Genomic DNA, 13,552 nt, shown 5'->3' with positions numbered 1-13,552 from the left:
ATTCTTATGTATCAAGCTGATCTTCATACCTAACATGTTTATGAGGGAAGTTGGCTACCACATTTGTGTTTGTTGTTGATATGATCAAAAAGGGATTTATTTTTGATGGCATGAAAATACTTAAATATGTGGTTGATTTATTTGATGTTTTTGTTTTTTCTGGAGACTGAGTCTTGCTCTGCCACCCAGGCTGGAGTGCAGTGGCATGATCTCAGTTCACTGCAACCTCTGCCTCCCTGGTTCAAGCAATTCTCCTGCCCCAGCCTCCTGAATAGCCGGGATTACAGGCGCGCGCCACTATGCCTGGCTAATTTTTTTATGTTTTTAGTAGTGACAGGATTTCACCATGTTGGCCAGGCCAGTCTTGAACTCCTGACCTCAAGTGATCCGCCTACCTTGGCCTTCCAAAGTGCTGGAATTACAGGTGTGAGCCACCGTGCCCAACTTGTGGTTGATTTATTTTATTGCTTTTCAGCCAGTCTTCTTGGCATCCGTGGCAAACATTTGTTGTTGGCAGATAATACTTTAAAAAGAAAAAAAAAAAAAGACTCACATTATAAAGTTGCTGGCTTTCAGCCATTTGAAATGTGGCCAATGTCAGCTTCTGTTTTGCAAGACTCTAAGGATGTAATTTCAAGATAGGAAACCTAGGCTCTGATGCCTCTGTGTCTTTTAGTAATGCAAGTCTCAAGGGAGAAGAGTGCCCTTTCCTGGAATGTCTGTTCTAGGAACTTTTAATTTGGAGTCTAATATTGTATTCCTGCCTCACCCTGGGACCTTACAGTAGAGGCAGCTGTCTAGCAAGATTTTTCAGCAAGAATTTTACATTTTGTTTCTTTTCAAACCAATTTTTACTAGTGCATCAGTAAGATTTTTTTTTTTTTTCAGAAAAAGCTGTAAATATATTTGATTTTGTAGGAATAAGTTATTACTTCAAGAAAAGTGGGCCAGGCATGGTGGCTCACGCCTGTAATTCCAGCACTTTGGGAGGCCTAGGTGGATGGATCACCTGAGGGCAGGAGTTCAAGACGAGCCTGGCCAACATGGTGACACCCTGTCTCTACTACAAATACAAAAAAGTAGCCGGGCGTCATGGCACGTGGCTATAATCCCAGATACTCAGGAGGCTGAGGCAGGAGAATCACTAGAACCCAGGAGGCGGAGGTTGCAGTGAGCTAAGATAGTGCCACTGCACTCCAGCCTGGGCAACAGAGTGAGATTCCATAAAAAATTTTTAAAAAGTATATCTAACAGAAATTGAATTCTCTTCCTCTTCCACAAAAATGCCCATATTGATTTCTTTTTCTTTTTCAAATGGTAAAAGTACTATATACTTCCACATTCAGGTAACGCAAATAAAGCATGTAACAGAAGAAAGGGACGGTTTTCCATAATCTCACCATCAAAACTAACCATTCTTACCCTTTTCATATGTATATTTTCACAAATTTTCTACACACACATGCAGACACACACACAAGCAACATCTTTTAAGCAAAAACTGGGATGATTTCATAATGCTTCTTTTGTAGTTTTTCCTACTAAGCATGGTCATATTTCCATGTCAATGAGTATAATTTAGCACATTTTAATGGCTGAATGACATTTTATTACACAAGATACAAAAAATTCCCTTACAAGTGTTTTTATTCCAAAATCAATACAATATTAATCGAAATTTTCTTCTATTACTTTTATGCCTCATACTATTTTTGCCACTTCATTTGGCTTTTGTAAGACTATCTGTTTAGAGAAACCCTATGTCAATTAATTGGTACATCATAGATATGCTTTTTAGTGATATGGAGAAAATAATGAGGTGGAGGTGTATGGAAAAAGAGTAGAACGTCAAAGCTACTAAATCGATGGAATGAAGTTTTTGGATGGTTGCTAACCGAACCATCCCTAACATTTGAGAGCCTGACACAGGATACACATAGAAGGCCACATACTATATGTCTAGAGATTTAAATGCCTTAAATCTAGCTAACTGTATAAAATACGTCCTAGCCTTTTATCTTGACACATATAGCTGGAAGGCCAGACTTGAGTTTGGAAACCTTGGATTTTTGAAAGTACTGAGCAGCATGGTGTTTTTTGAACATCCTAGTAAGCTGGGGAGGGAGCACAGGTTTCCCTTTACCCTTGACCCTGTAGATGCCTCACCATGAGGGTAGGGGTGTGGCCAGAGGAAGGCCAGTGTGGGCCCCCGAAAACATGGGACCCAGAGTATAGTCCTCTTTTGCTCAGGGATGAGTGTGGCATTGCTTGCCAAATTTTCTTCTTTTGGAAAGTAAAACAAAATATAGATATTTAAATGTAGTATATCAATATATGTGTGGTGTGGAAACATAAAGCAAATAAGAAATCTATAGAATAAATAGTCAAGGTCCCTTTTCAACATTTTCCTAAACCTTCCCCTCTCTTTTCTATTGTTCATAGTATGATGTGTATCCTTCCAGAATTTTCTGGTCATTTATATAACATGCTATACATATAGGTATGTGCACATATACATATAAAATACATGTCTATGTAGATTGTTTTAAAAATATACATAGGATAATACTGTGCATATTATTCTGTAAGCTTTTTTGCTTACATCTTTTTTAAAAGAATGACTCTGCAGTTATTCCTTTTTGTTCTTCTCTCACTTGAATAAAGTAATATATATGTGTGTGTATATACATAGAGAGAGAGACTGCCTTAGGTCACGTAGTCTGCAAAAAGAAAAGGTAATATATAGTCATGATAAAAAATTCAAATAATAAAAAATGAAATAAATGGAAATGCAAAAGTCTTTGAGGGTTGTCGTCCTACCTTGTTCATAGAAATAACCACCATTAAAAGTTTATAGAGTCTGGCTGTGGTGGCTCACGCCTGTAATTCCAAGACTTGAGACTTTCAAAGTCTCAAGAGGCAGGAAGATCACTTCCTGTCTCAAGAGGCAGGAAGATCACTTGAGACCAGAAGCTTGAGATCAGCCTGAGCAACATAGGGAGACCCCATTTCTACAAATAACTAAAAAAAAAAAAAAAAAAAAAAAGCTAGGTGTGGTGGTACACACCTGTGGTCCCATCTACTCAGGAGGCTGAGACAGGAGGATTGCCTGAGCCCAGAAAGTCGAGGCTGCAGTGAGTTGTGATCACAGCACTGCATTCCAGCCTAGGTGACAGAGTGAGACCTAGTCTTATATAAAATAAATAAATAAGTAATAATTAAAATGTTTATTGAACTGGTTAAGGTTGCTCATTTTGGGAGATGAGTGATGAACACATTGGGATCTATTATATTCTGTTTACTTTTAGATACTTTCAGAGTTTCCCATAATGAAAAGTTACAATTTCTTAAGGAATACCAATTTTTAAAAAAATTATTGAAAACGTTTTTACCTGATAAAAGCTTGAAGATGCTTTCACCATATTTATGCCACATTTTATTTGAAGTCCAAGTTTCCGGCTTGGTCTTGATCTAAGCAAACCAGGGTTAAATGAGAGAGGTGCCAGTGCGAGGAATGAACATAGATGGTAATTGAGAGACTTGTGTCTGGAAGTCAAAATGGTCGACTGGCTGAGATAGGGATTCTCTAACAGTGTGGTATTGTTTGTGGTCTGGAATAGGCTCAAGACAAGGAGTGCCCGTGGTGGGGCTGGTGGTGGAAGGCGGTCCCAACGTCATCCTGTCAGTGTGGGAGACTGTCAAGGACAAGGACCCGGTGGTGGTGTGTGAGGGCACAGGCAGGGCAGCAGACCTCCTGGCCTTCACATACAAACACCTGGCAGATGAAGGGTGAGTTGTTGGTTCTTCCTTTTTGAAACTATAGGGGCTATTTATTCCTCCATTTTAGTTCTTTTGGCTGTGCATTTATGTGGGCCAGATATTCTTGGATTATAGAAGTTGAGACGGGATTTTATTTCTCAGTGACTTGTTTGTTGTTCAACATCAAAATGCCCTTCAGCGATAACAGTTGTTATTTTCTTAGCTGAAGAATGGCCTGCCTTTAAAGGGAAGCTTGAGTCTTGCTTGAACTTTGGGAAAAGGTATTTGCAGGGGGAGTGAGGGAGGTGTGGCTCTAGCAATTGGCCATTACAGCCGTAAGGACCTTTCTGTAAGGGAGGTGGCCAGTGTTGGGCCCAGAGCACCTTCAAGTTCATTTGCCCTTGATGGAAATAGCAGAAACTGGGGAGATCTATATCCTGACATTTTCATAGCATATGTCGTGCTTATTTCAGGCTTTAATTCTTTCACCTTTTCAAATAAGAAGATAATTTTTTCTCTTGCCGTCCCTCTATCCAGTGTGATTCTTTCAATTTCAAAAGCGTAATATTTATACTGTATAAATAAGTACGGTGCCTAAGAACTAAAATGTTGACCCCCCTAATTTATTTAGTAAATAGTTATGCTTACTGTATCTGCTGTTACATATCCTCTGCTTATGCTGTAACAGCTCTCTGGAGTGCCTTTGCTTACGGTTGCTCTCCCTGTTCATCCCACCGGCCTCCACTTCCACCTCTACCATCTCCCTCTGCTTTCACTCCTCTCCCTTTTCTAAAATCACCCTGGATGTGTGGTTATTAAACCTTTTAGGGTTTCAGATCCTTTAGAGAATATAATACCTATAATTTCTGGAGATTCCCAGGCCGCTGGAAATCTACCAGCTTCAGAACTCCACTTCAGGGTATATTCTTTTCAGGATGTGGCAGATCAACCCATTATCACTTTCTTTCTTTATTTTATAAATGTGAAAATAGAGGCAGAGTCTTGCTATGTTGCCCAGGCTGGCCTCAAACTCCTGGCCTCAGGTGATTCTCCACCTGGGCCTCCGAAAGTGCTGGGATTACAGGTGTGAGCCACCATGCCCGGCACCATTCTCACTTTCAAATTCAGCCTTCTTCTTGAGCTCCTGCTTCCGTTTGCTCCCCCTCATTTGCTCTCCTGGCAGAACTGTCCATAGACACCTTTTCAGTCTGGGGAGCTTATGGGGTGTTTTCTCATACTGATGTTACCGGCTCATTCCCCTCTCTGGGTTGTGTCAAGACCATTTATTTCTCTTCCAGGATGCTGCGACCTCAGGTGAAAGAGGAGATCATCTGCATGATTCAGAACACTTTCAACTTTAGTCTTAAACAGTCCAAGCACCTTTTCCAAATTCTAATGGAGTGTATGGTTCACAGGGATTGTGTGAGTATGACGAGTTGATGATTCAACTGACTTAAGAACTGCTAATTTATAAATATTGTAGTATTTATTTTCACAATTAAAAAATATGATGGACACAGGAAGGGGAACAACACACAGGGGCCTGTTGGGGAAGGAGCAGGGAGGGAGAGAATCAGGATAAATAGCTAATGCATGCAGGCCTTAATACCTAGGTGATGGGTTGATCTGTGCAGCAAACCACCATGGCACACATTTACCTGTGTAACAAACCTGCACATCCTGCACATGTATCCCAGAACTAAAAGTAAAAATTTTAAAAATTAAAATAATTAAAAATAAAAAATATGGATTTTTTTCATTTTGATTTTGGGTATATCTAACTCTACAGAATTTGATTCTTAGTTGAGTAAACTTGGCTTCTTACTGTCATTGCTGTCTGTACTCCCCATGCTTCAAATTCTGGACTCTACTACAGAAAAAGCACTAAGTATAACAGTGTTCCAGAAAAGTTATCAGATTTAGTGAAAATTACACAGACGTATTTTCAGAGGGCAAAGGAACAGCTCCGTGTCTTCAGTGAACACAGCTTCATGGCGCTGAGTTACGTGACTGCCTCACAGCATCCTGAGCAAATCCTGCAGGAAATCATTGGGAATGTATAGGACAATGGGAAAAGTGAGAATAAACTCTGGGCTAAAAAATGGAGCCCACAAACTATGGGCTATTGCCATAATGTAGACTCAGGAAAAGTTTTTAGTGTTTTAGTGTTTTAGGGTACTGTGATAAAAAGATTAATTTATTTGATTAATTAATTTATTTGGTAAAGACAGGGTCTTGCTCTTTTGCCCAGGCTGGAGTGCAGTGGTGCAGTCATAGCTCACGGCAGCCTTGAATTCCTGGACTCAAGTGATCCTCTTGCCTTGGCCTCCCAAAATGCTGGGATTATAGGAATAAGCCACCACGCCCAGCCAATGAACAAAATGACTTGGATGATATGAATTATCAATTCTTTTTTTTTTTAATTTTTTAATTTTTAATTTTAATTTTTATTTTTATTTATTTATTTTTTTGAGACGGAGTCTGGCTCTGTCTCCCAGGCTGGAGTGCAGTGGCTGGATCTCAGCTCACTGCAAGCTCCGCCCCCCGGGTTTACGCCATTCTCCTGCCTCAGCCTCCGGAGTAGCTGGGACTACAGGCGCCCGCCACGTCGCCTGGCTAGTTTTTTGTATTTTTAGTAGAGACGGGGTTTCACTGTGTTAGCCAGGATGGTCTCGATCTCCTGACCTCGTGATCCGCCCGTCTCGGCCTCCCAAAGTGCTGGGATTACAGGCTTGAGCCACCGTGCCCGGCTAATTTTTTTATTTTTGAGACAGGGCCTCACTCTGTCACCCAGGCTGGAGTGCAGTGGCGAGATTTTGGCTTGCTGCAACCTCCACCTCCTAGGCTCAAGTGATTCTCATGCCTCAGCCTCATGAGTAGCTGGGACTACAGGTGCATGCCACCATGCTTGGCTAATTTTTGTATGTTTTGGTAGAGATGGGGTTTCACTGTGTTGGCCAAACTGGTCTTGAATTCCTGGCCTCAAGCGATCCGCCTGTCTCGGCCTCCCAAAGTGCTGGGATTACAGGCTTAAGCCACTGTGCACAGCCTGGATTATCAATTCATATCAATGACTCAGATGAAGTGAAGCTGACAATTACAGTAAATATGCAGATATGTCATGATTCAAGGTGATCTTTCTAGAATCTGAAGGCTGGACCAAATTGTATAAGAATTTTGGTAACATTTAAGTACCTGGCCTCAGGAAAACCAACTGAAATGTTCTGGCTAGACGAAGCATGACAAAATCTATGTGGAAAACTGGGGTTTTAGTTGGCCCAATAGCAACAATAATAGCAACCATGTTTATAATTAGCAGCGTGCCTCTAAATATATTCTTTTCATTTGAAATAGTCCTGTGAGCAACTTCAATATGGCAGTGGTTGTTTATTTCCATTTTGGAAATGATGAAGCAGAAGGCTAGAGAATTTAAGGGATTTGCAGTCATGCAGCTAAGAAATGACAGATCTGCCTGGGCGTGGTGGCTCATGCCTGTAATCCCAGCACTTTGGGAGGCCGAGGCGAGTGGATCACCTGAGATCAGAAGTTCGAGACCAGCCTGGCCAACATGGTGAAACCCTGTCTCTACCAAAAATGCAAAATTAACTGGGCATGGTGGCGGGTGCCTGTAATCCCAGCAACTTGGGAGGCTTAGGCAGGAGAATCGCTTGAACCCAGGAGGTGGAGGTTGCAGTGAGCCCAGATCGCACCATTGCACTCCAGCCTGGGCAACAAGATGAAAGAAAAAAAAAGAAGATAGATCTGAAACCTGAGTTTCAGAAGAGTTGAAATCTTCTTAATCTACTACATTTTCTATTTGCCACAATAATCAGTAAGTTAAGAAAAGGACATGTTAAAGAGATTGCCCTTGTGTTTGCCTCTTCCTGCCATCAAGCAGAATAATTAATAAGCAGTGTAATGACCAATGAGGGCAAGAGAAGGCAGCAAAGGGCTTGTAGATGATAGGAATTGGGTTGTACAATTGAGGGTTGATTTTATTCATGTACATAGAGGGCGTGTCAGGTGAAAGGAAACAATGTGTGAAGTTACAGATGCATAGTTTTTTATCTTGATGATACCTTAGAAATTATTCAGCAGGTTCCTCTCATTTTATGGATGAGGAGCCTGAGATTCAGTAGCCTCACGATATTTACCTAGGACTAGCTTGTTAGTGGCATACTTGGAACCAGGTCTTGCCAGTCTTGGCTTTTTCATTAAAACAGCTACTTCTACTGTATGAAATGTACTTTAATTTTAAAAGACTAAGATATAGTCATTAATATCAGGTGACTCCCCCCCACTTTTTTTTGAAGCAACAAAAGCAGAGATTTATTGAAAGTGAAAGCAAGCTCCACAGGGTGGGAATGGCCCGCAGGTGACCCTTTGGAACCTAAGTAACGAACTTACTTGTTTTTAAAAGAGTCAAAGACTGTCTGTGTTGCCCAGGGTACTTGCTCATTGGGTACACTGTAGTTACCTTAATTATTTTATGAGAGACCCTTGAGGATTCATTTCTCATAAAAAAACAAGTCTGGCTGGGCGTGGCGACTCGCCTGTAATCCCAGCACTTTGGGAGGCTGAGACCGGAGGATCGCCTGAGCCCAGGAATTCAAGACCAGCCTGGGCAATATAGTGAGACCTTGTCTCTATAAAAAATTAAGAAAAGAGAAAAAAAAAAGCAAAAGTCTTAGTTTCCAAGGCTAGGTGAATGGAGGATTTCATTTGTTATCTCTTTGAAAGGAGATGTGGTTTTATTTACGTCGGAAATTAACATTGAGGTTCTTTTTGTTGTAGCATGTACATAGTAAATTAATGTAATAACATTCCTTCATAAATGTTTCCTCTGTACATGTGGAATTTTTAGTTTCTTTTCCCCCAAGTGCCCATAATTCTTTGTTACTCTGTTTAAAAGTTTTCTTTCCTATAAGTAAAAAAAGGTTTTAAAGAAGAATGTTTTCCTCAATTCACTAGCTCCAGTCTGAATTCTGCGGGTACTCTTTGAAAGCATTTATTTGTTAGTTCCCCAAATGTATGGCTCTCTGTTTTTCACTTTTGTAGATTACCATATTTGATGCTGACTCTGAAGAGCAGCAAGACCTTGACTTAGCAATCCTAACAGCTTTGCTGAAGGGTGAGTATCTGGATGGGGTTGCAATTGTTCCTCACTTATGCTTCTCATGTTCCGCAGTACTCTGTGCTTCTTGCGTAGATATCTTCAAAAGAATATATGATTGTTCCTTTCTTTTACCCTAGGCACAAATTTATCGGCATCAGAGCAATTAAATCTGGCAATGGCTTGGGACAGGGTGGACATTGCCAAGAAACATATCCTAATTTATGAACAACACTGGAAGGTATAGTGAAAATGAAGTTATTTGGAAAAAATATTTTGTGTGATGATCTGTTAGGAAGAGGCGAAAGAGAAAATGAGAGGAGATATTGATTGGTTTGATAGAAGTGTGGGGTAGCATCTCTGTAGGTGGGATAGCTAAGACACTTCTATCGACTTTGCCTTCCTGAAGACCTTCTTCTTTTTTTTTTTCCTGGCTCTGCAGTCTAGCTGAAGCTGAAAAGGGAAGTTGAGGGAAAGACAGAATGGAAGGTTTTAATTTAATTTTATTTATGTTATTTTACTTTTAGACACAAGGGCTCACTCTGTTGCCCAGAATGTCATGCAATGGTATGATCATAGTTCACTGTAACCGGAACCACAGGCACATGCCATCATGCCCAATTAATTTCTTTGTAAAATGTATTTTATTTTATTGAGACAATGATTTGCTATATTGCCCAGGCTGGTCTTGAACTCCTGGCCTCAAATGATCTTGCTACCTTGGTCTCCCAAAGTGCCAGGATTACAGGCATGAGCCACTGTGCCTAGCGTACGATTTTTAATTGATTTTTGGGTAGATTTCTATCTTGTTATTTAAAACTCAAAGTTTACTTTCTGCTTAAAAATGTAGTAAGTGCTCACATTAGAAATTAGTGAAAACATAAAAAAGAAGAAAGATTACCCATAATGCTAATGATAATCACTATTAATATTTCATTTAAAAATGATAGTTGTGGCTATAATACAGGTATATTATTTTTGGGTCAAGCTAATTAATACATGTACATTGTTTAAAATATAAAATGATATTAAAAGGCAATTTTAAAAGATGGTAGTTCTCTGCCCTGTTAATCACAAGAGCTAGTACCTAGGACATTTTTGATTTTTCTAACGCTTATAAATCTCCATATGTCTAAATAATGTCATATTGCTGTATTTTGGTTCATCAGTTTTAGAAATTTTTCAACACTTCTGTCTTGTGGGCCTCACGGCTGCAATGTGGACCGGTTGCCTCTCCTCCTGGTGCGCAGCTGTCATCCCGGGATGCACCCTCATCATCTTGAGGATTCCCTTGCCTCTTTCCCATGTTAGATGGCATGTCTTCTATGTCCCTTGTCTTCCTCTTTGTTTACTCATTTATTTTGATGGTATACATGTTTCAGTAAGTTCCTGAGAAAGGGAGTATGAGAGATACATATTTTGAGGACTTACCTGTTTGACTGTATTTTAATTCATGATTTAAACAATTTTTTACTACAGAGATTTGAATGCCTAGCTTGCAGCACCCAGACTTACTATTAAGAAGTAAACACGATTTTTTTTTTTTTTTTTCCCAGATTCTTTGTCACCATTTTTTTTTTCCTCTCTGGAAATTAAAAAAAAAAAAAAAAAAAGTCTTTCTTTTCCAGTGTTATGATGTGTGTTGTTGTGAGTCTGTGTATCCATTTTGTTGGGCACATGATTTCAACCTGCCAATCATATGTTTTCATTGCATTCCATTCCATTCTGTCCCGTAATACCCCCCCCCACCCCGGTTGTTCTCTTTTGTAATTCCTATTATTTGAATATTGGACCTTATGGACTGCTCCTCTAATATTCTTATCTTTTTCCTCCCATGTTTCCTATCTTTACTTTGGTAACTTTGCTCGACTTTATTTTTTTATTTTAATTTTAATAATTTATTTATTTATTTATTTATTTATTTTTGAGATAGGGTCTCACTCTGTTACCTAGACTGAAGTGCAGTGGCATGATCTCGGCTCACTGCAACCTCTACCTCCCACACACAAGCAATCCTCCCACCTCAGCCTCCTGAGTAGCTGGGACCACAGGTGTGTGCCACTACGCCAGGCTAATTTTTGTATTTTTAGTAGAGATGGGGGTTTGCCATGTTGGCTAGGCTGGTCTTGAACTCCTGGGCTCAAGCAGTCCACCTGCCTCAGCCTCCCAGAGTTCTGGGATTACAGGTCTGAGCCTTAACTTTAGTTTTTAAGCCTTCTATGAAGCTTCTCTTTTTCTGGTAGCATACTATGAATCTATTAATTTCTTCTTTTTTTAGTTTTTAGTTTTTGTGGGTTCATAGTGGGTGTATATATTTATGGGGTATCTGGGATATTTTGATACAGGCATACAATGTATAATAATCACATCAAGATAAATGAGGTATCCATCCCCTTGAGCATTTATCCTTTGTGTTACAAACAATCCAATTATAATCCTTAATTATTTTAAAATGTACAATTAAATTATTATTGACTATAGTCATTCTGTTGTGCTATCAAATACTAGATCTTATTCATTCTTTCTAACTATTTTTTGATACCCATAAATCATCCCCTTTATCCCCCTCAGTATTCTTCCTAGCTTCTGGTAACCATCCTTCTGCTCTCCATCTCCATGGATTCAATTGTTTTAATTTTCAGCTCCCACAAATGAGTGAGCACATGTAAATTTGTCTTTCTGTGCCTGGCAGTCTATTAATTTGTGACAGCAAATTTGCTTCCTGTTTGCACCCTCCCCTGTGTTTTTCATTAGCATCCAGAATCCAATATTTTCTTTTCCAGATGGAGTCTTGCTCTGTGGCCCAGGCTGGAGTGCAGTGGTACAATCTTGGCTTATTGCAACGTCCACCTCCCAGATTCAAGCAATTCTCCTGCCTCAGCTTCCCAAGTAGCTGGGATTACAGGTTCCTGCCACCACAACCGGCTAATTTTTGTATTTTTAGTAGAGATGGGGTTTCACCATGTTGGCCAGGCTGGTTTCAAACTCCTGACCTCAGGTGATCTGCCCTCCTCAGCCTCCCAAAGTGCTGGGATTACAGGCATGAGCCCCTGTGCCCAGCCCAGAATACAATATCTTCTTTTACCTTTTTGAGGATATTAATGAGAGCTCTTTTGAAGTTTTCTTCTTCTTGCATTGTCTGCTTCCTGCTAGTTGATGTTCTGTTTGTTTTGGTCTTTTTGTTTAAGTGTAGTGGATCAAAAGCTCTTTGGAAATTCCGAGCCTGCAGTTGGAGCTTGCTTATAGGTTTGAGTTTCACAGTAGGGTGTTCTGACTGCCCTTAGTTTAGGGGCCCCCAGACACCAACATATTCATGTCTTTTCTCTTGTATTGGTGACATTACCAGAAAAGAATCCTCTAATTCCCTGACTGGAAGGTGTAAGCCTTGTTGCTAGTGTTATGGGAATCAAAGGGGAAAGATGACTGGAGAGACCCCACCATTAGGGATTCAGCATGTATGCATGTATTTTGTTGCTGCTGGAATTCTGTAGTAAGTATCTGTTTGTCTCTTGACATTTTCCACTTCTACTATTTGGCTTTTTGGTGACTGCTCAGTCAATTATGACTTGACCATTGCTTTCCAGCTTCCAAAATGTTGCATTCTTGTCTCCACTCTTGTCCTCCTTGTCCTTGTAGATTTATTTCATAACAAAAATCTTTACTGTATTTTTAATGAAGTTTTGAGTGGGAGAAAAATTAGATGAGCGTGTTCAACTTGCCATTTGTACCCAGAAGCCAGGTAGAGTTTAAATGGACACATGACAAATAACAAAAACAAAAGAAGAAGAAGAAACCTTGAATGTCTATCAGAATTGCATTAAGCCTGTACGTTCATTTGGGAAGCTTTGAAATCTTTACAATAATCAGTTTTACCATCCAACTACATGGGACGTTTTTTTATTTATTCAAGATGTCTTCACTTAAGTCCTGCACATTTCTTAGTAAAACCATTCATTCGTTCATTCATTCATTCATTCATCCATTCATGCATCCATTCAAGACAGGGTCTCGCCCTGTTGCCCAGGTTGAAGTGTAGTGGTGCATTCATGGCTCACTGCAGCCTTGACCCCTTGGGCTCAATTGTTCCTCCCACATCAGCCTCCCAATTAGTTGGGACCACAGGTGCATGCCACTATGCCTGGATAATTTTTGTATTTTTGGTAGAGACATGGTTTTGCTGTGTTGCCAAGGCTGGTTTGGAACACCTAAACTCAAGCAATCCACCTGCCTCAGCCTCCAAGAGTGCTAGGATTACAGGTGTGCGCCCCTGAGCCTGGCCTAGTAATACTGTAATTAATTTTTTTTCCTTTTTTTTTTTTTCCGTACCCACTGATGGCCGGACTTAATCTTAAAATTGTTGTGTTTGTGTAATTTTGAGTTCAAAAACATGTAATTCTTTAGTTATTTCTACTTTCTTAATTGTCTTTACATTTCTTATTTGTACTTTCTGAAGCCTGATGCCCTGGAACAAGCAATGTTAGATGCTTTAGTGATGGATCGAGTGGATTTTGTGAAGCTCTTAATAGAATATGGAGTGAACCTCCATTGCTTTCTTACCATCCCTCGACTGGAAGAGCTCTATAATACAGTGAGTATGGAACATTTCATCAATCATTTCTCTCCAGATTCGAGAAGAGCAATGATCATCAAGCAGACCATCAAGGCAAAATTCCTTATCTG

At 39.9% G+C, this 13,552-nt stretch overlaps 1 protein-coding gene across 1 annotated transcript in view; it reads left to right on the top strand.

The window, feature by feature from the left end:
* Window positions 1-13,552, top strand: part of TRPM6 (transient receptor potential cation channel subfamily M member 6) — a 160,860-nt gene that overhangs the window by 60,731 nt on the left and 86,577 nt on the right. The window contains exons 8-12 of the mRNA XM_023213293.2: window positions 3,621-3,789; window positions 5,058-5,181; window positions 8,818-8,890; window positions 9,013-9,113; window positions 13,326-13,460. Of these exons, the coding sequence (XP_023069061.1) occupies window positions 3,621-3,789; window positions 5,058-5,181; window positions 8,818-8,890; window positions 9,013-9,113; window positions 13,326-13,460 (602 nt within the window). The remainder of the gene's footprint in view (window positions 1-3,620; window positions 3,790-5,057; window positions 5,182-8,817; window positions 8,891-9,012; window positions 9,114-13,325; window positions 13,461-13,552) is intronic.

Source organism: Piliocolobus tephrosceles, chromosome 14 (assembly GCF_002776525.5).
Source record: "Piliocolobus tephrosceles isolate RC106 chromosome 14, ASM277652v3, whole genome shotgun sequence".
Taxonomy (NCBI): Eukaryota; Metazoa; Chordata; class Mammalia; order Primates; family Cercopithecidae; genus Piliocolobus; species Piliocolobus tephrosceles.
The sequence above is the reverse complement of the archived record's forward strand: the minus strand, read 5'-3'. Positions and strand labels throughout refer to the sequence as shown.